Genomic DNA, 27,094 nt, shown 5'->3' on the forward strand with positions numbered 1-27,094 from the left:
GTGAACTACAGTCAAACACACTGTAACACATGTTACTGTGAACTACAGCCAAACACACTGTAACACACCTTACTGTGACACGTTACAGCCAAACACATATCATTCACTACCCAATCCGATATATGAGAGTGGAGGCGGATATGATTATGATTCAACCCTGACTTATCCTCCTAGTTCTTTCTTCCCATTTAGATTACAACAGCAGTGACCATAACACAGCCTGTAGGAGACATGAGCTCTACGTCAGCTTCCGGGAGCTAGGCTGGCAGGTAAGCATCTAACTCACCCCCAGTAATGCAGTGACACACTATTGGACTAAGAGGGACTACAGTACCCATAATTCCACGTGTAACTATCCCATTTGAGCAGAGTGAAAGAGAGTTAACAACCTGTAGTTCATCTCATTACCAATAGAATACAATACAGAAACAAGGCCAGAATCTCATGTCAAAGAAGGTCAATGAAGACATTTGGTAGAAGACAGCAGACAAACAAACAGGCTTTTATACTGCTTTAATAACCATTTTAAGAAGCATTTCTGGGCATTTTGTAAGAGTTTAAGTGGCCTGTGGACTCAGTCAGGTTAATGGAGGGGAAAACATGCAGCCACATAGTCCTGCAAAACAATGAACCCCCTGTTAAGACAGAACTGACATCTAGAGAGAAAGTGCCAACACACACATACACACACACACAGAGAAAGAGAGAGAGAGAGACAGACACATACACACACACACACAGAAAGAGAGAGAGAGATACACACATACACACACACACACAGAGAAAGAGAGAGAGAGAGAGACACACACACACACACACACACACACACACACACACACACACACACACACACACACACACACACACACACACACAGAGACACAGAGAAAGAGAGAGAGAGAGAGAGAGAGACACACACACACACACACACACACACAGGGAGAGAGAGGCAAAAAAGGATGAGATTGTAGTAACTACATGCTCCATGAGTGATTCCACAGGTATTTGTACATTTTCCTGCACTGATACATCCTAGGAGACCCAGTTGGAACTGAGGGAGAGAACTACTGTGATATATGTAGAGACCCAGGGAACTGAGGTAGATAACTACTGTGACTACATGTAGAGACCCAGGGAACTGAGGTAGATAACTACTGTGACTACATCTAGAGACCCAGGGAACTGAGGGAGATAACTACTGTGACTACATCTAGAGACCCAGGGAACTGAGGGAGAGAACTACTATGACTACATCTAGAGACCCAGTTGGAACTGAGGGAGAGAACTACTGTGATACACAACACAGAGCTTTGGACCTCGTGCCAGTATACTGACACTGCAGAACGAGCACTGTTTTATCAAACTCTTCAACAGTCAGTCAAATAAATATCACACAGGAGGTTGGTGGCATCTTAATTAGGGAGGACGGCCTCGTGGTAATGACTGGAGCAGAATGAGTGGAATGGTATCAAATGCATCCAACATATGGTTTCCATGGTTTCCATGTGTTTGATGCCATTCCATTCGCTCCCCCGTTCCAGCCATTACTATGAGCCGTTCTCCCCATAAGCAGCCTCCACTGAGACATATGCACAGTACCCCTACTGCCTCAGCGTCACATTCACAGAGCCTGCTGAACACACTGCGGACCATTATGATGCCTGTTGTGCTAACCAGTTTGGTTAGCCATATCGAATGTTTTTCCTCTTGTGATTGTATCAGGACTGGATCATTGCACCTGAGGGCTACGCTGCCAACTACTGTGGTGGAGAGTGTGTCTTCCCCCTCAACGCCCATATGAATGCCACCAACCATGCCATTGTGCAGACACTGGTGAGTGGTCCAAGAAGGCTTATAAAACTGCTGAGAGCTAATAATGCTCAAAAAAAAAAAAAGTGGTATATATTATGACCTCTGACCTTGTCATCGCCTCCCAGGTCCACCTCATGAACCCGGAGAACGTGCCCAAGCCCTGCTGCGCCGCCACCAAGCTGCACGCCATCTCCGTGCTCTACTTCGACGACAACTCCAACGTCATCCTGAAGAAGTACAAGAACATGGTGGTCAGGGCCTGTGGTTGCCACTGACGACCGCCAAACCGCCGCGTCGTCACGGTCACCTGACCGCGGCACGGGCTGCAGCGGAGACTGTGTGAACACGACATCTTGGGTCTGCCTGTATGTCAGTGTGTGTACTACCCTCTCTCATACTCAGGGTGAGGGAGGAACTGATAAAGGACCAGACCAATGTGCTGCTTTCCACTCTCTCTCATCCAAGTGATGTTCAAATTCTCCGACGGCTACTGGCTTTATTACAGCAAAACAACTCGAAGACGTAGAGGAATTGACTCAATGTTATCTCAGCGCGGGTCGCCAATCCCGTCAGATGTAGTCGAATGACACAGAAAACATGTAGAAATCTACATGGGGGAGACAGCATTAGCCTAACTACAGTGCATTCAGAAAGTATTCAGACCCCTCTACTTTTTCCACATTTTGTTACCTTACAGCCTTATTCTACATTTGTTTTTATATCTAATCTACACACAATACCCTATAATGATGAAGCGAAAACAAGTTTTTAGAAATGTTTGCAAATTTATTACAAATAAAAAACAAATACCTTATTTACATAAGTATTCAGAAATTGAGTTCAGGTGCATCCTGTTTCCATTGATCATCTTTGAGATGTTTCTACAACTTGATTGGAGTCCACCTGTGGTAGATTGGACATGATTTGGAAAGGCACACACCTGTCTATATAAGATCCCACAGTTGACAGTGCATGCCAGAGCAACAATCAAGCCATATGGTCACTCTGACAGAGCTCCGGAGTTACTCTATGAAAATGGGAGAACCTTCCAGAAGGACGACCATCTCTGCAGCACAACACCAATCAGGCCTTCATGGTAGTGACGAGACGGATGCCACTTCTCAGTAAAAGGGCACATGACAGCCCTCTTGGAGTTTGCCAAAAGGCACCTAAAAGAATCTCAGGCCATGAAAAATAAATATTCTCTGGTCTAATGAACCCAAGATTGAACTCTTTGGGCTGAATGCCAAGCGTCACTTCTGGAGGAAACCTGGCTCCATCCCTACGGTGAAGCATGGTGGTGGCAGCATCCTGCTGTGTGGATGTTTTTCAGCGACAGGGACTGGGAAACTAGTCAGGATTGAGGGAAAGATGAACGGAGCAAAGTACAGAGAGATCCTTGATGAACACCTGCTCCAAAACGCTCAGGACCTCAGCCTGGGGCAAAGGTTCACCTTCCAACAGGACAACGACCATAAGCACACAGCCAAGACAACGCTGGACAAGTCTCAATGTCCTTGAGAGGCCCAGCCAGAGCCCAGACTTGAACATGATCTAACATCTTTGGAGAGACCTGAAATGAGCTATAAATGTGATATTTCAGTTTTTGCTTTGTCATTATGGCCTGTGTGTAGATGGATGAGGAAAAGAAAACATCCATTTTAGAATGAGGCTGTAATGTAACAAAATGTGGAAAAAGTCAATGGGTCTGAATACCTCCCCAATGCATTGTATGAATAAAATATACTGTCTGACTAACCAAAGCCTGATTTTATCATCAACAATCTGCTGATATTGTAATATTTATGTCACGCTACATTAATGTAAAGAGATATTTCCTACTCCTCGTTATGTATTGTACTCGTAAGCTTTTCCACCATATTCACCTGGCTTCCAAAAATATATAGGCCGAACGGAAACGACCACATACTATTTTAGTTGTGAACTCCTCAAAATATCTTAATTTGGTCAATATTTGCCAGGCTCATGCGGAGTTTATTTCACTGAACTGGTTCATCAGGTAGCAGGTTGTGCCTCAGCTGACATACCGCTCCAAAGACAACTTTCACCTCATCCCTCGGACGTACCGCAAACTGCAATTTCCATGTTATTCCAATCTAAGTTAACATATTATTCCCAAAAACCTGCAGAGTGGAAAAAAACATTTGTTGGTCAAACCAGCTGATCAAATGTTTAGGACCGATTTTCTGAAATTAGCTTCAGTGTGGTTTATGACCATTTGTCATTGATGTTTTGCTCATTTGAAAGGAATAGGAACTGTCAATGCACTTACGGATCAACCCGCATGTTTCTGAACTTTGTTCGAGGACAAACATTCCAAACATGCTAAGACATTGACATATGGGTTAATAAACAGAACAGTTTGACTATAGCCGAAAATTGGATACCCTTGTGCCAAAAGAAAATCCGAAATCACAAAATATACCTCTGGTAAGCTGCTGTTTACATGTGATCATGTTTAGACTTACTTTTGTGTGTAAATACTTGTACATTTTCAGCTTATTTATTGCACCTCTTAAAATGTCATGCCATATTACAGAGAAATGTGAACAAATGAAAAATACAAACTATTTTTGGAAAAAGACATTTTATTACAAAATCTCATGTTACAACTTGCTTTTTGTTTACAAAATTCATGGGCAGTGTACAACCCACTCACGAGAAGAAAAAACCCCACCGCTTTCCTTCACTGGAGTCTGCCTAGACCATGTGCTATCCATAAAGATTGTACTAACAATACGTGGTTAGCCTCTGAATGCATTTGTTTCCCTTAATTGAGCATTGAATGTAAAACCTGCCTCATAATGCAACTCCATGAACATACAATCTTTTGATCCACCCCCAAAAAGCCCCAGAATAGGGCACGCACGCATATTCAAAGACTTAGACTACATCTGGAAAGAAGGAAAATCAACATTGTCATATCTTACTGACTAAACAAGTCAAATATAATTGATCATTATGTGGGTGGAAAAAATATTTTTTGGGGTATTCTGTTTTTTGCTCTTCCATGCATACGAGGTAAACCAAACATTCCAGATTTTTTCCCAAAGGTCGATAAACCCAAAGCAAAAAAGTGACCATAGCACTAATGTTGTGGCGTTCTTGTGCTTCACTAGGAAAATGTTTCACACTGGGGCCTGATAGACGCTTAGTCAATAGAACAGAATATTAAAATGAGCTTTGTGAAATATATTGCATTTACACAAGGACATGTTCCATTCTAAATGAACTAGCTGTAGAAAACAATTTTTATTTATATATATATATAGTACATTTGACACAATCCCGTGCAAACCATTTGAGGGACTTTGTGTCGAACATGGAGTTAATGACAAATACAGTTGTCCTGTAATGACCCAAACTGGTAGATTCCATTTCATCCATTCAAAAAGGCCAGACTTGAATGTACGAACTGACGATCACAATCATTGTTGGTAACACCAACACGGCACCTGATATTGGGCCGCGGTCGGGACCGGACTGAAGCCTCACAGCACAAACATACATATATATATATATATATATAAAATAGGTCTACATTGACTTTTTGTAGCACATTTACAATGTCAGAGGAACACACAAAAAGGGCCGTTTGACACGAAACACTGAAAAGTAGTTTCCCGCAGACTTCCCGACATAGCCAACAAGCAGTTGGGGGGGGAAACTCTACAAAAACACAAGTGGGATACAAATATAGTTGATAAAGAGATAGTATGGAGTAGGTCGGGAACTGGGTGTCCCTGAGAGTTAAGTTAGTTAGGCCGTTACTGGCATGGGATGAGAAGTACCGTCAACCTAACGCTCAACGTCACACGGCTCTGACCCCTTTACTGCAGTACCATTACATAAGTGGCTCGTGATTTATCAGCATGATTTCCTTAAAAAAATATTTTAAAAATAACATTTTTGAAATTTCAGACAAACTCAGTCAGGTTAATCCAACGGTTTTTGATACAACCGGCAGGCACCAATATACGACGACCGTCCTTGAGTTGTGTCAAGCGTTGGGATGACTAGAACGGTATGCATTGTCAAGGTCTGACTGATTATGTACCGCTGGCAAAAAGTGGTTGTCGACCACATCATTTCATTTCCAGAAGAACAGAGGAACTAGGCAGCCCAAACGAATACAGTCACACAAACTATTGGATTAGAACAGAAACAAAAGGGGGGGGGGTAAACAAGGCATTAGAGTGTTTTTATTTATTTAATTGTTTAAGTGTCTTGATTCTACTGCTTTCTGAAAGGAAAACAGAGAGAGAAGAGAGCTAGCCTCTATGGGAGAGAGGATTCCTCTCATTGGCCAGATACGCTGTGTGAGGGAGGAAAGAAGTATCGACGGATGTTGATTGGATAGTGCTACAGCTCGTCTCGGGCCTGCTTCATCACAAAGCTGTGCAGGCTCTCCAAGTCGCGCCCTCCATGATGCTCCTCACCTTGCACACCCGCTCTAAACATCAGCAGGGTGGGGTACCCACTCACCTGTAGGAGGGAAAGAGGACAAAGGTTCAGGTCTGACATCCACTAAAGGTAACAACCCCTAGCTAGCCCCGACCTCTTCAGTGATTGCTGATCTGAAGGGAATGAATGGATAAGTAATATGGTCTCAAGTTCACCTAGCTCTGCAATTCCTTCACCTTCCCCATTCCTTCAGATGTCAATGCTGAAGGAATGTGGATGTTCTCTTACTGAAAACCACGCATGAACCATCTAAACTCAGGACAAAAAAGAAATGTCCTCTCACTGTCAACTGCGTTTATTTTCAGCAAACTTAACATGTGTAAATATTTGAGTGAACATAAGATTCAACAACTGAGACAAACTGAACAAGATCCACAGACATGTGACTAACAAAAATGGAATATTGTATCCCTAAACAAAAAAAGGGGGGTCAAAATCAAAAGTAACAGTCAGCATCTGGTGTGGCCACCAGCTGCATTAAGTACTGCAGTGCATCTTCTCCTCATGGACTGCACCAGATTTGCCAGTTCTTGCTGTGAGATGTTACCCCACTCTCCCACCAAGGCACCTGCAAGTTCCCGAACATTTCTGGGGGGAGTGGCCCTAGCCCTCACCCTCCGATCCAAGGCGTGCTTAATGGGATTGAGATCTGGGCTCTTCGCTGGCCACTGAACACTGACATTCCTATCTTGCAGGAAATCACACACAGAACGAGCAGTATGGCTGGTGGCATTGTCATGCTGGAGGGTCATGTCAGGATGAGCCTACAGGAAGGGTACCACATGAGGGAGGAGAATGTCTTCCCTGTAACGCACAGCGTTGAGATTGCCTGCAGTAACAAGCTCAGTCCGATGATAATGCGACACACCGCCCCAGATGATGACGGACACAGTAGCCTAGTCAAACTGAGCACTGAGGCCTACTTTGTGTTGGTACAGCGTGCGAAGCTGGGCACAGTGCTCAATTTGACTAGGCTACTGATATTGCCTTGGGTTGTCTGGTATGCAAACGACTCAGCACAGTTCCACACTGAAAGAGAGGACGCATCAGATGTCACAAAAGATGGTGTTTTCGGATGGTAGTACGTAATATGAGCACAACATTTTAGTGTACCGCCGAGTCGTTAAGTTTGAATTTATTTTCTGACGGATGCACGCTACATTTGGATCAGTTTGCACTTGTATCTTAAACATTTGAATCGGGGGGCCAATGCGTACTGTACTGGTGAATTGTTACGTCCCTATTGTTTAGCAGTGTGAATCACAAATTCATTCATTTCTACCTGTTAGCCGCTGAAGAGACTGACCCCATGGCCTTGATTCAGGGGAAATTCCAGAGAACGCCCTAGTGATAGAGGTTGTGATGGTCCTACCATGGACTACCCTAGTGATAAAGGTTGTGATGGTCCTACCATGGACTGCCCTAGTGATAAAAGTTGTGATGGTCCTACCATGGACTGTCCTAGTGATAAAGGTTGTGATGGTCATTGACTTAAAGAACAATGAGGGAGTCAGATCCACCATTCCAGCACCACTGATCAACCAATCCTACAATGAGGTGGCTGTGGAGCCAGAGATCACAACCTCAGCTAATCCAGTTCACTGCTTCCTGTGGCCCTGGGTCACACCTGCCGTTGTTTGTGTGTTTAGAACAACAGCATGTCTCAAGTTGCAGGATCTCAACATCTTGCTGTTCACACCCCAGAGCATGGAAGACTTCACTAGTGCTATTTCTGAGCCATCTCTCAGCTCCAGACAGTCAATGTACAATATAGAACACCTACTGAAAACCTGTTGCAGATTGTCCTCTCCACTGTGCAGTCCACTTTGCCAATCTTGACAGTCAGGCCAGGGAACTCCTTCTGAGACAGGTCCTCCCAGGTAGGTGCCAGACTCTTACAGTGGCCACACCTGGAGAGGACGGGAGGTCACGTAACTTGTGGTTATGTCTTCTAGTGGCGGTCCCTCGTTTTAGGTAAATCACCAACTCAAATTGCCTTAAATATTGTAAATTTCATACGGTGAGATGGTTTAAATAGAACAGACATGTGGATTTAATAGCTCATAAAGGAGCTGTTTCTTACCATGGCGCATAGAACTTGATGAATACCAGCCCCTTGGCCACCGTCTCCTCAAAGTTGGCCTCTGTGAGTGTAACTACGCCAGACTGCAAGGGGGAAGAAAGAAGAAAAATTTAAATATATAGATTTTTTTTTATTTTTAAATCGATCATTTTAGATTGTATCATTCGTGGTCCTGTATCATTCGTGGTCCTGTATTGGTTTATACGTCCACAAGACCAGTAAATCAAAGAAGTAGCTTAAGTTCATAAACCGGACAGCAGAGTTCTACGTTTTTATTGGAAGTAGCATCAGATCTGTCCTTAAAACCACACGTGTCATGTCTTTGTTCCAAGGTTTAGACTTTAGTGATGTCACCTTTCACACTTATCATTCAATTATAATAATAACAAATGGCATTTAGCCACTTACAGTCACGCGTGCATACATTTTAAGTATGGGTGGTCCCGGGAATCGAACCCACTATCCTGGCATTGCAAACACAAAAATAGCTAGCCTGCCCATAATTGAGACGTCTAGTTAACCGTTGTGTAGCAGAGGCCTATGCCTGGAATCCAGTCTGCAGTAGACTGAGTCAAACAGCTTGGCCTGGTAAATCTCACTGCTAAAACATTAGCCTGAGATCTTATTCACTTATTAAGTATCTGGAGAGGGAAGCTGTAAAAACGTGCTGCCCACACATTCAACACGGTGCCCGGCCCCAAAAATAGATCTCCGCGTAGGCATTTACCCACAACATAGCATGTGGAGTATTTTAAATCTGGAAGGCACATGTGCTTGGCCCCATTATGCCTGAGAGAAAGTCACACACACACTGTAGTACCTCCTCTTTGGCGGGCTCGTCACTGGGTACTGGGATCTCGTTGGCATGTGGGTGTTCATCATCCTCCTTAACAGCAGCAGCAGCCTTGACCTGGTTGTCCACAAAGTCCTTCAGTGAGTCCAGGTCCCGCTTGCCTTTGTACTGGTCTGCCTGGACAGACACCACCACCACCGCAAAGGGTTAATAAACTGACTCATTAAATGGGTAATTAATTAAGTCATAGCTCCTCACAAACATGAATGGGTTACAGAACACAATGTCTTCTTCAGTGAGGTAGCCAACCAAACTAGGTACCTTCTCTCCATCCTTGAAGAAGAGCAGTGTGGGGTAGCCACGCACAGCATTCTCAGAGCACACGTCATAGTGCTGGGTACAGTCCACCTGGCCAATCACAACACACTAGTTAAATCAGAATTCATTCAGCATATCCAGCTGGTAAAGACAGTTGAGCTTTTCATGTGGAAATATGAACACCCAGTGGTAGTAGAAGTCACTGCGTTGTCAGTCCAATGCAAAACATCAAACCGCAGCCATAAATAACATTTGTTGAAGGGTATCGTATCATTCTACTGTACAAACGAGTCATCATAAGTTCTGTATCCTGGACTGGTGCACATGTGACAAACATGGCGCTCTAGTCCCCTGCCGGTGACTTGTCACCCACCTTGCTGATCTTGATGTTGTCTGAGTACTCGAAGCTTGTGGCCAGCTGCTCCCAGGTGGGGGCCAGGGCCTTGCAGTGACCGCACCAGGGAGCAAAGAACTTGACAAAGTGGGACCCTGCGAAGAAGAGAGGAAAAAGAAAGATTGTAGTTAATACTGGAAAACATCACATAAAATGTACAGTAAAGCCTCCCGAGTGGCGCAGCGGTCTAAGGCACTGTATCGCAGCGCTAGAGGCATCACTACAGATCCGGGCTGTGTCGCAGCTGGCCACAACCGGGAGACCCATGAGACAATTGACCCAGCGTCGTCCAGGTTAGGCCGGCTGTACAGTGTTTCCTCCGACACATTTGTGCGGCTGAATTCCGGGTTAAGCGAGCAGCGTGTTAAAGAAGCAGTGCGGCTTGGCCGGTCATGTTTCGGAGGCTCTCGAACTTCGCCTCTACCGAGTCCATACAGGAGTTGCAGCAATGAGACAAGACTAACTACAAATTGGAGACCACGAAAATTGTGGAGAATAAAAAAGGGGTAAAAAGTACCAATAAATAATAATGTACAGTAAGGTTGAGAGGTCAACCGATTAATCGTAATGGCCGATTAATTAGGGCCGATTTCAAGTTATAACAATCGGTAATCTGCATTTTTGGACACCGATCATGGCCGATTACATTGCACTCCACGAGGAGACTGCGTGGCAGGCTGACTACCTGTTATGTGAGTGCAGCAAGGAGCCACGGTAAGGTGCTAGCTAGCAAGCATTAAACGTATCTTAAAAAAAAAAAAATAATCTTAACATAATAGTTAACTACACATGGTTGACGATATTACTGGATTATCTAGCTTGTCCTGCGTTGCATATAATCTATGCGGTGCCTGTTGATTTATCATTGCATCACAGCCTACTTCGCTAAACAGGTGATTTAACAAGAGCATTCGCGAAAAAAAAGCACTTTCGTTGCACCAGTGTACCTTACCATAAACATCAACGCCTTTCTTAAAATCAATACACAAGTATATATTTTTAAACCTGCATATTTAGTTAAGAAATGTATATGTTATCAGGCAATACTAAACCAGGGAAATTGTGTCACTTCTCTTGCGTTCATTGCACGCAGAGTCAGGGTATATGCAACAGTTTGGGCCGCCTGGCTCGTTGCGAACTAATTTGCCAGAATTGTACGTAATTATGACATAACATTGAAGGTTGTGCAATGTAACAGCAATATTTAGACTAATGGATGCCACCCGTTAGATAAAATACGGAACGGTTACGTATTTCACTGAAAGAATAAACGTTTTGTTTTCCAAATGATCGTTTCCAGATTTGACCATATTAATGACCTACGGCTCGTATTTCTGTGCGTTATTATATTCATATGTTCTCATGTTCTGAGCAAGGAACTTAAACGTTAGCTTTTTTTACATGGCACACATTGCACTTTTACGTTCTTCTCCAACACTGATTTTGCATTATTTAAACCAAATTGAATATGTTTCATTATTTATTTGAGACTAAATTGATTTTATTGCTGTATTATATTAAGTTAAAATAAAAGTGTTCATTCAGTATTGTTGTAATTGACATTATTACAAAAATATATAATATTTAAAAAAAATAGTCCGATTAATCGGTATCGGCTTTTTTGGGTCCTCCAATAATCAGTATCGTCGTTGAAAATTCAGAATCGGTCGACCTCTAGTAAGGGTAGCTACAATCTGAAAGCACAGAATTTAAATATTTTACAGTTGTATGTATGTAATTCGCCACCAAACCCACTGGCTACAGGTTATCTACAAGCCTCTGCTAGGTAAAGCCCAGCCTTATCTCAGCTCACTGGTCACCCCCAAAGCCAATTCCTCCTTTGGTCGTCTTTCCTTCCTTCTCTGCTGCCAATGACTGGAACGAACTGAAAAAAATCTCTGAATCTGGAGACTCATATCTCCCTCACTAGCTTTAAGCACCAAGCTGTCAGAGCAGCTCACAGATCACTGCACCTGTACATAGCCCATCTGTAAACAGCCCATCTATCTACCTATCTCATCCCCATACCGTATTTATTTATCTTGCTCCTTTGCACCCCAGTATCTCTACTTGTACATTCATCTTCTGCACATCTACCATTCCATTGTTTAATTGCTATATTGTAATTACATCGCCACCTGCTCCTTTGCACACCAGTATCTCTACTTGCACATTCATCTTCTGCACATCTACCATTCCAGTGTTTAATTGCTATATTGTAATTACTTCGCCACCATGGCCTATTTATTGCCTTAAATCCCTTAACTTACCTCACTTGCACTCACTGTACATAGACTTTGTTTTCTTTTGTTCTACTGTATGTTTTGTTTATTCCATGTGTAACTCTGTGTTGTTGTATGTGTCGAATTGCTATGCTTTATCTTGGCCAGGTCGCAGTTGCAAATGAGAACTTGTTCTCAACTGGCCTACCTGGTTAAATAAATAAATAAAAACATTAACTCAAGTTAGAGCGTTTCAGCATACGGATGGGTATTTAGTTGATGGAATAACATGAGAAATTACATCAACTATAAAAATCGCCTGTGTGTTACTGTCCCGGAGACTAAAATACACTGAGCTCAGAGGTTAAATGCTACCCATTACGCAATTTCGTCACAGGCCATCTTGCCACCATTTAAAGGTTGGACACAAACATTTCTCTTAAAAATGATCCTCTCACATCCTGTCTTTTTCCCTCCAAAACAGGAATAATTTATTTTTCTTATTCAAACAAAACATTCAACTCAAAACCAGGCTGAAAAGCTGCAATTTCAGCAGGACATTTATGGTGACCACCATTTATTTTTGTTGTGCTTGTCCAGTGACCGGAAACATGCGGTTTGCATGAGATAAATGTAGAGTGAATTGCATCATGGTTTTTAAGGGAATGACAGCATCTAAATTATGTTAATCGCTGTAGAAAATGGACGTATGCAGCTTACAAAAACAGTTTTTTGTGAAAACAAGGAACTCACATACGTTATATTTAGGGTATAAATAGACAAGCCCGGTCCCAGGTCAGTTTGTGTGGCAATACCAACTCCTATGGTGCGAGACAGAAACAGATCTGGGACCAGGCTATAAAGAGACTGTTGACATATGTATATTGCACTGACAGATCCCAATCCTCCCCCACGTTACCTTTAGCGATGTGGGCCTTGAAGTTGCCGGCAGTGAGATCAAACAGGCCCTGCTTGGGCTCTGGGGCTTTGGGAGGCTCCAGTTCAGTCTCTGGCTCCTGCAAACCCATAGAACATCATGCCACACACCAAATAAAGACTGCCATCACGTAACATTAGTCTGAAGGTTATATTCAGATGGTCTGAAAGGTTTAACGCAGGGATCTCCAACTGGTGGATTTGAATTTGGACCCCAAGTTTTCAATGATTTATTGTTGGACATAAAAGACTGAAAACATAGGATTTAAATTTTGGAAACCTGTTCCAATAGAGATATGTGATTGTTTACAAATGGAGGCAAGGTATGAAATGATTATGTTTTATATAAATATTATGTAGTTACGAAAGTTCAATTCAGTAAGGCCGATTTGAATGGGGGGTCACATGTAATTTAATTTCAGGAAGCATAATATGTTCACATCGCCTCCTATCTCATGGGCATAACGTTTAGTCGTTATGGTGCTGGCTACAAATGTTACACATGCCCTACTCTTTCACAATTAGCAAGCGCAGGGATCATCATTCAATAGGTAACTCCAGCCTTTGAGCACAACACGCTAAGGCAACATCACCATGCCTGCTGATTAACCTATGGGCTCACTTGTGCAATTACACTATATATACAAAAGTATATGGACACCCCTTCAAATTAGTGGATTCAGTTATTTCAGGTGTGACTGACAAGTGTATAAAATCGAGCAAACAGCCATGCAATCTCCATAGACAAACATTGGCAGTAAAGGGCCTTACTGAAGAGCTCAGTGACTTTCAACGTGGCACAGTGATAGGATGCCACCTTTCCAACAAGTCACTTGTCAAATTTCTGCCCTGCTAGAGGTGCCCCGGTCAACTGTAAGTGCTATTATTGTGAAGTGGAAACTTCAAGGAGCAACAACGGCTCAGTCACGAAGTGGTAGGCCACACACACCCACAGAATGGGACCGCCGTGTGCCGAAGCATGTAAAAATCATCTGTCCTTGGCTGCAACTCTCACTACCGAGTTCCAAACACTGCCTCTAGAAGCAACGTCAGCACAAAAACTGTTTGTCAGGAACTAGTGAAATGGGTTTCCATAGCAGAGCAAGCAAACTGTAAAGTTTGGTGGAGAAAGAATAATGATCTGGGGACGTTGTTCATGGTTTGGGCTAGGCCCATTAGTTCCAGTGAAGGGAAATACAACATACAATGACATTCTAGACAATACAGTGATTCCAACCCCGTGGAAACAGTTTGGGGGAAGGCCCTTTCCTGTTTCAGCATGACAATGCCCCTGTGCACAAAGCGAGGTCTAAACAGATATGGTTTGTCGAGATCGGTGTGGAAGAACTTGACTGGCCTGATCGTCCCGTGGCTAAACCCTGGTTGATGATCCCTGGTTAAAGTGACAACCTTTCATCACCTCCTTTCCTTCCCATTGAAAACAGATTGAAAAAGTGGAAGCGTGGAAACAGGAAGCGATAACAAGGTTGTCGTTCCACTGTTCCTTTGCCATCACCTGTCCAACGCGTTCATATCAGATGAAGGAAACGAGGAGAAGCCATTTCAGATGATGATAGGATGCATGTAACTCCGCCCACTTACCACAGGCTCGTCCTGCAATGTGTTGAGCATCCAGGTCTCCAGAGACTGCAGGTCCCTGGGGCCTTGGTACTTCACGGCCTCCTGCTCAGGTTTGAACAGCTTCAGCCTACAGACAACACAGGGGTCAACGAGGTCATTCGCCTCAATGACTAGGCCATACTGCTGTGTAAGATGACTGACACACTCACAATACACTTAACCGGTCAATTCCTTTGTAATTACATGAAACTGAACGTTGTTTTTAATGACAGAAGATTTTATAAGCACACTAGGGTCCAGGTTCCGCTTTTACAGCATACACTGCAAAACAAGGTGTAAAAATTTAACTAAATGCATTTCAATGTTTCACTGCTATCGGTCAATAAGTAATCAAATCTAGCTACATGATTTACCCCAGTGGCAAAATGAAAATGCATATCCCAGTGGCAAAATGAAGATATATATTTATTGATATTTTATTTAACTAGGGCAAGTCAGCCTACCCCAGCTAAACCTGAACGACGCTGGGCCAATTGTGCGCCACCCTATGGGACTCCCAATCACGGCCGGATGTGATACAGCCTGGATTCAAACTAGGGAATGTAGTGATGCCTCTGGCACTGAGATGCAGTGCCTTAGACCGCTGCGCCTCTCGGAAGCCCAGGAGTAAAATGAAGATACACCAAGGTAGTACACGAACTTCTCAAATAAGAAATCCAGTAAGGAACTGTTCTGTTGCGCAACATTTCAAAATGTTTTGCTATGGTGTGCCCTAATTAATACAACCCTGTACTTACGTGGGGTAGCCCCTGATGCCGTGGACATTGGAGCAGAACTTAACATCCTGAGTGCAGTCAACCTTTACGATGTAGGCGGGCGGCGACTCCATGTTGTTGTATTTGTCCCCCATTTCGTTCCATGTCCCCTGTAGCCTCTGACAGTGACCACACCTGGAAGCAAAACGCAGTTCTTTCAAAGTCCTTCTCCTGAGGTGGTACAGGCTTCACAGTTCTGCCTGGAATTAACAGTGTTTCCCCTATATCACTGTTGCCACCGCTGAGATATACATATCTACTAAGACTGCTGATTTTTTTGTGGGGTGGAAACACTGATCTAGGCTAGGCATCAAATAGAGAGAGAGCACAGTCTCAGTGGAAAAGAGAGACACCTGATACAACTCAACACTCCTATTGAAGTCCATATGCTTAACTGTCTTCATGTTTCTATGGAAATAGAATGTTCCGCCTTATGTTTGTCTGACTTAAGTTATCCACACATTTTATGTTTCTTTGAGATGCTGTCTATATACATAGCCATTGTGCAGTGTGGGGTCAGCTTGTAACTGTATTCGGTGAGGTATAAAGTAAAGACACTCCTGTGAAGTGATGAAGAATGTTGTCTATAAGCTTACATTTTGGAAAAGATATAAAATTTTTAAAAAATTACAAAAAAAATGGCATTTTACTACAGCAAGTATATTGTTTCTTGTGTTGAATAAACACAAAAAAAACGTGGGTATATTTTTTTTTAGGCATCTTTAGTGCCTGCCCGTCTACACAGTTACATCAATCAGTGCTTGCCACGTAAGCGGTCACATCCTGAAATGGTCCACTACTGTTAGCTAGGCTAGCTGTTATATAGTAGAAAATGTGCGACAAAAACTGAACACCTTGGGGGAAAAAAAAAAGAATATATACAACAATATTTAAATAAAAATTTAAAAAAACACTGGGCATGTAACTAGCGACTGTGTCAACTAACGTTAAAGGACGAGTCAGTCCAAGTTTAATCGTGACTTCAGAAAGTTCACAAGTTGAATTAAATAAGTTTCCAAGGCGCTAATGATTACCAACCAAAGCATGCTAACTGACGTTAGCGTAGTTCTGGTTTCGTGTGGTTTGTTAGCTAGATTATAATGACTTGTCATCTATGCAATGATGGATAAGATTTTATATATAAGTCCTAGTTTACATTTGTAGCAAAAAAAAAATAATACAACTTGGCTGACTAGTTAGCTATTTAGACAGCTAGCCGGCAACAAAAAGCTGCGCTAGCTAGCTGCAAGTTAGCTGTTACTGTAGCCCCTCTGACAACTTGGAAAATCTGATAAATTATTGAAGAAATAGGGTATCCATCTAAATATTGTCAATAACTTTACAAACTGCACACTACCTAGCGAGTTTGCTTACCAAGGGGCGAAGAACATGACAAAGTGGGGAGCGGTTGGGACAGCATCGTTGAACATATCCACTGTATACGTATGTTTGGCATGTTCATCTTCTTCAGCATCAGCATCGCAAAATATATTACCAAAAAGTAACGAACAATAAATAAAACACAACATAAAATGTGTGCAATTCAGTGCTGAGGAGGCCATGATCCCGTCTTGCTGAGCCACTGGTCTGTCGGTGAATATCACTAACGCTGACCTTTGAAGACTGTGGATGGGACCCACGCACGACGAGACGCTCTACACCGTGGAGATGAAATCTACATTATATAGAGATCAGTGGCGTCGCGCCACTGCTGAAACTTCAAACACTTCTTTAACAAGCTGCAACAAGTTTAAATCCAGATGCTTTCACAAGTAGGATAGACATAATTGGCTTTGTATATCGACAGTACCAGTCAAAAGTTTGGACACACCTACTCATTCAAGGGGTTTTTCTTTCTTTCTTTTTACTATTTTCTGCATTGTAGAATAGTGAAGATATCAAAACTATGAAATAACACATGGAATCATGTAGTAACCAAAAAAGTGTTAAACAAATCCAAATCAATTTTATATTTGAGATATTTCAATGTAGCCACCCTTTGCCTTGATGACAGCTTTGCACACTCTTGGCATTCTCTCAACCAGCTTCAATGCATTTCAATTAACAGGTAAATTTAGTAAAATATAATTTGGAATTTCTTTCCTTCTTAATGTGTTTGAGCCAAACAGTTGTGTTGTGACAAGGTAGGGGTGGTATACAGAAAATAGCCCTATTTGGTAAAATACCATATTATGGCAAGAACAGCTCAAATAAGCAAATAGAAACAACAGTACATCATTGCTTTAAGACATGAATGTGAGTCAATACAGAATATTTCAATATTTCAACCATCAAGCGCTTTGATGAAACTGGCTCTCATGGGGACCGCCACAGGAATGGAAGACCCAGAGTTACCTCTGCTGCAGAGGATACATTCATTAGAGTTAACTGCACCTCAGATTGCAGCCCAAATAAATGCTTCACCGAGTTCAAGTAACAGACACATCTCAACATCAACTGTTCAGAGGAGACTGTGTGAATCAGGCCTTCATGGTCAAATTGCTGCAAAGAAACCACTACTAAAGGACACCAATAATAAGAAGAGACTTGCTTGGGCCAAGAAACAAGAGCAATGGACATTAGACCGGATGAGTCCAAATTTGAGATTTTTGGTTACAACCTCTGTGTCTTTGTGAGACGCAGAGTAGGTGAATGGATGATCTCCGCATGTGTGATGGTGTGGGGGTGCTTTGCTGGTGACACTGTCTGTGATTTATTTAGAATTGAAGGCACACTTAACCAGCATGGTTGGTTGGGGCGACAGCGTAGCCTAGTAGTTAGAGTGTTGGACTAGTAACCAAAAGGTTGCAAGATTAAATCCTTGAGCTGACAAGGTACAAATCTGTTGTTCTGACCCTGAACAAGGCAGTTAACCCACTGTTCCTAGGCCGTCATTGAAAATAAGAATGTTTTCTTAACTGACTTGCCTAGTTAAATAAAGGTAAAATAAAAAATGGCTACCACAACTTTCTGCAGCGACACACCTGGTTTGTGCTTAGTGGGACTATCATATGTTTTTAAACAGGACAATGACCCAAAACACACCTCTCGGTTGTATAAGGGCTACTTGACCACAGAGAGTGATGGAGTGCTGCATCAGATGACCTGGCCTCCACAATCCCCCGATCTCAACCCAATTAAGATGGTTTGGGATGAGTTGGACCACAGAGCGAAGGAAAAGCAGCCAACAAGTGCTCAGCATATCTGGGAACTCCTTCAAGACTGTTGGAAAAGCATTCCTCATGAAACTGGTCGAGAGAATGCCAAGAGTGTGCAAAGCTGTCGTCAAGGCAAAGGGTGGCTACTTTGAAGAATCTAAAATATATTTAGATTTGTTTAACACTTTTTTGATTACTACATGATTCCATATGTGTTACTTCATAGTTTTGATGTCTTCACTATTATTCTACAAAGAAAGTAGAGAGTGTCGAGACCCGGTTACAAACTCGGGTCTCCGGTGTGAGAAATAGGCACTTAGCAAACTGAGCCACTAATAGTCGGCAGAACCCAGAAGATGAGGCAGACACAGCAGTACTTGAGACGGTGTTTTAATAAAGTAAAAAGGAAAGTTCTTCGGGCAAAAATATAAATCCACAACGTCAAAAGTAATACCAAGAGAAAAAGGTAATCCTCCAAGTCAAAAGATAAATCCACAAGGTGGTAGGTACAGCAGGAAAAAGCCTCAAAAGATCATCAAAAATAAATAAACGAGAACAAAAACAGAGTTCCACAAGAGAGTCCAACTGGAGCAACACATGTTCACAGCATCACTGGGGCTGGGTGCTAACATTCAAACACAGAGCAAAGAACTGAGGAAAAGGGTGAAGGAGTCTTTGAAGGCGGAGGTGAGAAGATGGATGAACTCTAAGGTGCGACCTACGCCCGGGTGACAGGTGAGGCGAGAGGAGTGTCCCCACAGAAGGACCTGGGTCCTCGCTGCCTTGGGGACAAACAACCGATTGGCAGGACCTCCTTTCGGACCCGGTTCGATAGCTTGAGCTCGTCTCACGGTATCCTCAACTTGCCACGAGATCGGGGCCACGATCTTAGCGGCAGGAAGGACAGGGATGTCAGTATCTTCTCGAATGGCAGGAGCGTAGACTCGGGACAAGGCGTCTGGTTTGACATTCTTCGACCCGGGCCGATAGGTGAGGATAAACTGGAATCGATTGAAGAAAAGAGACCATCGAGCTTGTCTGGAGTTCAACCGCTTCGCCTGAAACGGTTGAGAAGCCCCCTCGAGCCAGTGTCTCCATTCCTTCAACGCCATCTTAACCGCTAGGAGTTCACGAGTAAATGTAATTGCTACAAAACACTTAAGTATCAAAAGTATAAGTAAAAGTATAAATAATTTCAAATTCCTTATATTAAGCAAACCCAAAACAATTTATGGATTGCCTTGGGCACGCTCCAACACTCAGATATAATTTACAAACAAAGCATGTGTTTAGTGAGTCCGCCAGATCAGAGGTAGTAGGGATGACCAGTTATGTTTTCTTGATACGTCTGTGAATTAGACCATTTTCCTGTCCTGCTAAGCATAAAAAATGTGCAGTTTTGTCACACTAGACACTCTAATGTACTTGTCCTCTTGCTCAGTTGTGCACCGGGGCTTCCCACTCCTCTTTCTATTCTGGTTAGAGCCAGTTTGTGCTGTTCTGTGAAGGGAGTAGTAGACAGCGTTCTATGAGATCTTCAGTTTCTTGGAAATTTCTCGCATGGATAGCCTTCATTTCTCAGACAAGAATAGACTGAAGAAAGAAAGTTTTGAGCCTGTAATCGAATCCCTCAAATGCTGATGCTCCAGATACTCAAGTAGTCTAAAGAAGGCCAGTTTTATTTCTTCTTTAATCAGAACAACAGTTTTCAGCTGTGCTAACATAATTGCCAAGGGGTTTTCTAAGGATCAATTAGCCTTTTAAAATGATAAACTTGTATTAGCTAACAGAACGTGCCATTGGAACACAGGAGTGATGGTTGCTGATAATAGGCATCGGTATGCCTATGTAGATATTCCATAAAAAAATCTGCCGTTTCCAACTACAATAGTCATTTACAACATTAACAACATCTACACTGTATTTCTGATCAATTTTATGTTATTTTAATAAACATAAATGTGCTTTTCTTTCAAAAACAAGGACATTTCTAAGTGACCCCAAACTTTTGAACGGGGGTGTGTATATGAATGTAGACATACTTGTGTCAAATATATTATTTTTTATATCTACTGCTAGATGATTTTTGTTTGGTATATTTTTTGCTGTTGGTTACATTTCATTCATTCATTCATTCATTTAAGCTTGTCTGTCTGTGTCTACCTCAGCTAACAAGCTGATGAGGTCCCAACGGGGTCTTACAGCTCTCCCTATTTGGTTCAATAACATTTACAGTCTTTTAACGGGCTAAAGACCTACATATGTCATGTATCTATGCAACATTTTAATGTTCTGGATAGGCCTAGGTATACATGCATTATCTTATTTCAATACAATTATTTTCATTTGTGTATTTAAGGGGCATATTTGTCAGGTGAGAGTCTGGTGCATCGTCGTCATGCTTGCTATTTCAAGCATCAGTCCAGACGGTATTTCACAGTATTGTGGCTGAGGCTCCTGTGCTGTACTGTCTATGCCATGCTATATTTACCGATACTGTTGTGGGAGGCAACTGAAAATAATTCAGAGGAGAATTATTTATATGTGAGAACAGCAAATGAAATGAGAGGCCTTCCTTCTCCTGAGCCATTTCAATACATATAACAATGGAATACTATTTTGAGGAAACAGACCACATTTGTTTCTCCAGTCACATTGACCATTTATAAAAAAGACTTGGTATACGCCTTCTCCGTATAGATGTTATATGGATATGATTCAAATCGAATTAGAGATGCATGTTGGTTTGTTAATCTGGGTCACTTGTAAGAGTAGATGGTTACAGATGGTTGTGTAAAGTGGAGGACTTTCAGACAAAGGGCTGTCCATAAGATTGGTTGTTTTGCATAGTCTTCCATTGTGAGAACTCTTTGAAGTTGACTCTGTTTGTGGGAACTATAGTTTTTTTTCTTCTCATGATATACAGTAGAATAGTTTTTAAATAACCCTGCCAACAATATCCAAGTAGTCCCATTAAAATTGTACAAACCTAATAGCCTAATTTAGAGGACACACATTTAACCTCCAGCAGGTCTTTAAAAAAAACGAATGAACCACTTCAAATGGCCTTTCTGGGTCGACTGCAACTCCTTGGAAGCCAGCACAACTTTCCCTCACACCTAGCTCTGTCCTACTACTGGACCAAACTTGTCCCCTTGGTGCGCAGGTTTCATAAATTCTCAGAGGAATCTGTGAGAGAAAAAAAAACGTGATTCTTATTACTGTGGAAAAGGGGACTTTACCATTACAACTTGCTTTTCACAAAATAAAACATCTGTGACCTTTACGGATTACACTTCTGACTGAGGCGTTAGCTCATACTCGGGTAGGATGATTAATAGTCTGTTGGTCTCCCAAACTAACGGTCAGATATGAGTAAAACGTGTCTTCCTCTTCATCACCACTGGAAATGATGCCTGAGAATGAGGACATATAAATGTATTAATTAATCCAATTTATTACAGAGGCTATGTGATCCTTCCCTTGGGGACTGTAGTGCTGTGCAATGGTTACAGCACTGTAAATCTGAGCTCCATTCCCAAGGTATTTCGTGCGCTGCCTCCCAGGACTGACAAGTCTTTGGCTGGACAAACTATTTCCACCCTGTCACAGAAAGACTTCATTGACTCACAGTGCAATGCAGGCACCTGGGATGATTTTTTAACCTGGGCAACAGATGCACATACTCTAGCCAATAGTGCTCCAGTGCTGTTTGTGCTTTAGCCATGTCATATGATATGACAATGATAGAAAAGTGTACTTCTGTTACCGGACCAGTCTATAGATATTCTATTTTGTCATATTTTATATTTGATTTACCGTTATGGAGCTGATTTGTTTTACGGTTTGCCATAGACATTATAACTGATCTCTGAGCCGTATCATCATAGCTAATATCTTTTTGGTTGTTAGATTCCAATCCATTCCTAGTCAAAAACATTGGTCTTGTTTGCTTGGATGACGGTAACAAGAAAGGTACTTAAGCGTTTCGATGGATCACAGCTCCAAAAAACATTTGTGAACCACGGCTCTACAGTGTAAAACAAAATATCTACCACCAGAGTCCACTTTCAGCCATGCTACTGTTGGACGAGGTGTTTACATGGTGTTCTGGGTTTGGTTAAACTGGGGGTCACTGGCTGGGAGGTGACCTGTTTCAAGGGATGGACTCTGCTTTACCATTCCCAGAGTGACCATTAAAATTCCTTCAGTGGACTGAGCCCATTTATGGGGCAGCAATACAACCGACTGTCCCCACAGAGATAAATTATGACACTTTCGTCTCAAGGCTGACTAGAGTTGAACTTCAATCGCCACCCTTAAAACCCAAGCATGCCTCCCATTCAGAACGGCTTCATAAAATGCTTGAGTAGTGACCCAATTTGTTGAGGCGCAAAGCGCAAGATCTAACAAAGTGATAGGGCTGAGTGACACCCCCCTCCCCCACACACATGACATATTTGTTTGAATTCTACAACTCATCTTGTCCACTGTCCACTTCTTGGCAGGTGGTTTCAGTATGCTTTGAAATGTTACACACAGAAGTGTTTATTTAAGCAATAAAGCCCAAGGGGGTGTGGTATATGGCCAATATACCACGGCTATGGGCTGGTCTTAGACACAGCGCAACGTGGAGTGCCTGGATACAGCCCTTGGTATATTGGCCATATACCACAACCCTTTGAGGTGCCTTATTGCTATTAAAAACTGGTTACCAACATAATTAGAGTAGTAAAAATAAATGTCTTGTCATACCTGTGGTATACCGTCTGATATATCACGGCTATCAGCCAATCAGCATTCAGGACTTTAATCACCCAGTTTGTAATAGAGATTTTTGATCAGAAGAGAGCTGTGTGATATACACCCCAACGACCCAGAGCTGACGCTCTTGCCACCCTATCACATTCCAAGCACATAGTTCCAGTGCCTACTGGTTACCCATTGATGACAGTGGGCAGCTTGCCACCCTATCACATTCCAAGCACATAGTTCCAGTGCCTACTGGTTACCCATTGATGACAGTGGGCAGCTTGCCAGGCCAGCTATACAGGACAGGCTGTCAAAGGAAAGGCAAATTCATGGTCTGTTTATTTTCCTAATTTCCTTCAGTTAGTGCTTGAGAGTGCAGTAGTCGACAGGTGGTTTGGTGAAAGACTGGAAGAGACTGATTGGGAGACTGAAAGAGACTGATTGGGAGACTGAAAGAGACTGATTGGGAGACTGAAAGAGACTGATTGGGAGACTGAAATAGAGACTGATTGGGAGACTGAAAGAGAGACTGACTGGGAGACTGAAAGAGAGACTGATTGGGAGACTGACAGAGAGACTGATTGGGAGACTTAAATAGAGAAAGACAGTGAGGACCAAATTAATGGCACAGTCATATTTCTGTCTAACAAAGTTGAAGAATATAAGTCGAAGACCTACTCAGCTGTCTGTCTTTACAGAGTATGAAACACTTTTTCTAGTTATAAAATGTTATTGAGTTGAGAAGAAGCTGCTATGTTGTGATACACCATGTTTCCACCCTCCACAGTTGTTAAACCTTTGCTTAGAAAGGATATCTTGATCAAAACAACCTGGTTAACCTGACCACAATAGATCTCTTACTTCACAGCTGTGGATTGCATTGGAGAGTTTCACTTTCAAGTCTCGGTCTATAATGAGAACGTTTCAGATTCAAAATGCACAATGAGAAAAGCAGGCCATATTAAATCAGTAAGTGGGTTTTTGGAACATGTGAGAAATATATATATATATTTGCATATTATTTACTTTCCGGGGCTTTCCTGGGCTAAGCTTTACAAAACACTGAAATAAGGTCCTTAAAACCCAAGCATGCCTCCCGGTCAGAACGGTTCATAAAATGCTTGAGTAGTGGCCCAATTTGTTGAGGCGTAGAGCGCAAGATCTAACAAAATTATAGGGCTGAGTGACACCCACCTCCCCACATCCACCATCACCACCATAACCATCACCACCACCATCATCAACACCACCGTCACCACCATCATCACCATCACCACCATAACCATCACCATAACCATCACCACCACCATCATCACCACCATCCACACCACCCCGATCACCACCACCATAACCATCACCATAACCATCACCACCACTACCATCACCACTACCACCATCACCACCACCCCCATCACCACCACCACCGCCACTACCATCACCACCATCCACACCACCCCGATCACCACCACCATCACCACCACCATCATCAACACCATCATCACCATCCCCACCATAACCATCACCATAACCCTCACCATCACCACCACTACCATCACCACTACCACCATCACCCCCATCACCCCCATCACCACCACCATAACCACCACCACAAACATCATCAACACCACCGTCATCACCATCACCACCATAACCATCACCATCACCACCACCATCACCACCACTACCATCACCACTACCACCATCACCACCACCCCCATCACCACCACCACCGCCACTACCATCACCACCATCCACACCACCCCGATCACCACCACCATAACCACCACCACAACCACCACCACCACAACCACCATCACCACCATAACCATCACCACCCCGATCACCACCACCATAACCACCACCACAACCACCACCACCACAACCACCACCACCATCACCACCATAACCATCACCACCACCATCACCATCACCACCACCCCCACCACCACCATAACCATCACCACCACCATCACCATCACCACCACCATAACCACCACCACCACCATAACCATCACCATCACCACCACCACCACCATCACCATCACCACCACCATAACCACCACCATCACCATCACCACCCCCAACAAGTCTCAAGTCGTGACATCTTTGTTTGAATTCTACATCTCATCTTGTCCATTGTGCTCACATATCACTTCTTGGCAGGTGGTTTCAGTATGCTTTGAAATGTTACACACAGAAGTGTTAATTTAAGCAATTAGGCCCGAGGGGGTGTGGTATATGGCCAATATACCACGGCTAAGGGCTGTTCTTATGCACAATGCAATGCGGAGTGCCTGGATACAGCCCTTATCTGTTGTATATTTGCCATATCCACAAATCTCTGAGGTGCCTTATTGCTATTATAAACTGGTTACCAACATAATTAGAGCAGTAAAAATAAATGTATTGTCAAAAATGTGGTATACCGTCTGATATACCACAGCTGTCAGCCAATCAGCATTCAGGACTTGAATCACCCAGTTTGTAATAGAGATTTTTGATCAGAAGAGAGCTGTGTGATATACACCCCAACGACCCAGAGCTGACGCTCTTGCCACCCTATCACATTCCAAGCACATAGTTCCAGTGCCTACTGGTTACCCATTGATGACAGTGGGCAGCTTGCCACCCTATCACATTCCAAGCACATAGTTCCAGTGTCTACTGGTTACCCATTGATGACAGTGGGCAGCTTGCCACCCTATCACATTCCAAGCACATAGTTCCAGTGTCTACTGGTTACCCATTGATGACAGTGGGCAGCTTGCCACCCTATCACATTCCAAGCACATAGTTCCAGTGCCTACTGGTTACCCATTGATGACAGTGGGCAGCTTGCCACCCTATCACATTCCAACCCCTCCTTGCCAATGAAACCAATGCCTTTATAGCTAACAGCAGGTGAAAAATAATATACAATATTATTTTCTTTAACTTCCACACATGATAAATAACGTTGAGAGTCGAATCTCCCATTGGTGCTCTGTCGCTACCCAGGAAACCACATTTCACAATATATCCCAACAGCTTCATCTCAACATGTCATACTGGTAGTAAATGTGACTAAATTGCAGCTGACATATTTACGTATGCCTCTTCTACCGAAGGGCACATAGTTCCAGCGCCAGTTACCCATTGATGACAGTAGGCAGCTTGCCAGGCCAGCTATACAGGACAGGCTGTCAAAGGAAAAGCAGATTAATGGTCTGTTTATTTTCCTAATTTCCTTCAGTTAGTGCTCGAGAGTGCAGTAGTCGACAGGTGGTTTGGTGAAAGACTGGAAGAGACTGATTGGGAGACTGAAAGAGACTGATTGGGAGACTGAAAGAGAGACTGATTGGGAGACTGATTGGGAGACTGATTGGGAGACTGAAAGAGAGACTGATTGGGAGACTGATTGGGAGACTGAAATAGAGACTGATTGGGAGACTGAAAGAGAGACTGACTGGGAGACTGAAAGAGAGACTGATTGGGAGACTGAAAAAGAGACTGATTAGGAGACTGAAATAGAGAAAGAGAGTGAGGACCAAATTAATGGCACAGTCATATTTCTATCGAACAAAGTTGAAGAATATAAGTCGAAGACCTACTCAGCTGTCTGTCTTTACAGAGTATGAAACACTTTTTCTAGTTATAAAATGTTATTGAGTTGAGAAGAAGCTGCTATGTTGTGATACACCATGTTTCCACCCTCCACAGTTGTTAAACCTTTGCTTAGAAAGGATATCTTGATCAAAACAACCTG

At 42.9% G+C, this 27,094-nt stretch overlaps 2 protein-coding genes across 2 annotated transcripts in view; one reads left to right on the top strand and one right to left on the bottom strand.

Annotated features, from left to right (window-relative positions):
• LOC112215293 (bone morphogenetic protein 7-like) overlaps positions 1-2,565 on the top strand; it is a 55,816-nt gene extending 53,251 nt beyond the window's left edge. The window contains exons 5-7 of the mRNA XM_024374214.2: positions 193-269; positions 1,723-1,833; positions 1,938-2,565. Of these exons, the coding sequence (XP_024229982.2) occupies positions 193-269; positions 1,723-1,833; positions 1,938-2,087 (338 nt within the window). The 3' untranslated portion in view covers positions 2,088-2,565. The remainder of the gene's footprint in view (positions 1-192; positions 270-1,722; positions 1,834-1,937) is intronic.
• A 1,838-nt stretch (positions 2,566-4,403) lies between these two features.
• LOC112215294 (thioredoxin domain-containing protein 5) lies at positions 4,404-17,197 on the bottom strand. Its single transcript, XM_024374215.2, has 10 exons — positions 16,814-17,197; positions 15,422-15,574; positions 14,646-14,751; positions 13,027-13,123; positions 9,865-9,980; positions 9,495-9,581; positions 9,201-9,350; positions 8,381-8,463; positions 8,081-8,207; positions 4,404-6,318 (listed from the first exon to the last, which is right to left on the bottom strand). Exons 1-10 carry the CDS (start codon positions 16,999-17,001, stop codon positions 6,196-6,198), a joined length of 1,230 nt encoding a protein of 409 aa, XP_024229983.1. The 5' UTR covers positions 17,002-17,197; the 3' UTR covers positions 4,404-6,195.
• Between the last annotated feature and the right edge of the window lie 9,897 nt (positions 17,198-27,094).

This window comes from Oncorhynchus tshawytscha, linkage group LG16 (genome assembly GCF_018296145.1).
Source record: "Oncorhynchus tshawytscha isolate Ot180627B linkage group LG16, Otsh_v2.0, whole genome shotgun sequence".
Taxonomy (NCBI): domain Eukaryota; kingdom Metazoa; phylum Chordata; class Actinopteri; order Salmoniformes; family Salmonidae; genus Oncorhynchus; species Oncorhynchus tshawytscha.

What these genes read in the sequence shown, in the direction of transcription:
- LOC112215294 (XM_024374215.2), bottom strand. Translation starts at nt 17,001, where the DNA reads ATGGCCTCCTCAGCACTGAATTGCACACATTTTATGTTGTGTTTTATT. An exon ending in CAAGGCCCACATCGCTAAAG is followed by an intron (nt 9,981 to 13,026) that starts GTAACGTGGGGG and finishes TCTTCTTCGCAG; the next exon opens with GGTCCCACTTTGTCAAGTTC. An exon ending in CAATCTGCAACAGGTTTTCA is followed by an intron (nt 6,319 to 8,080) that starts GTAGGTGTTCTA and finishes TCCCTCCTACAG; the next exon opens with GTGAGTGGGTACCCCACCCT.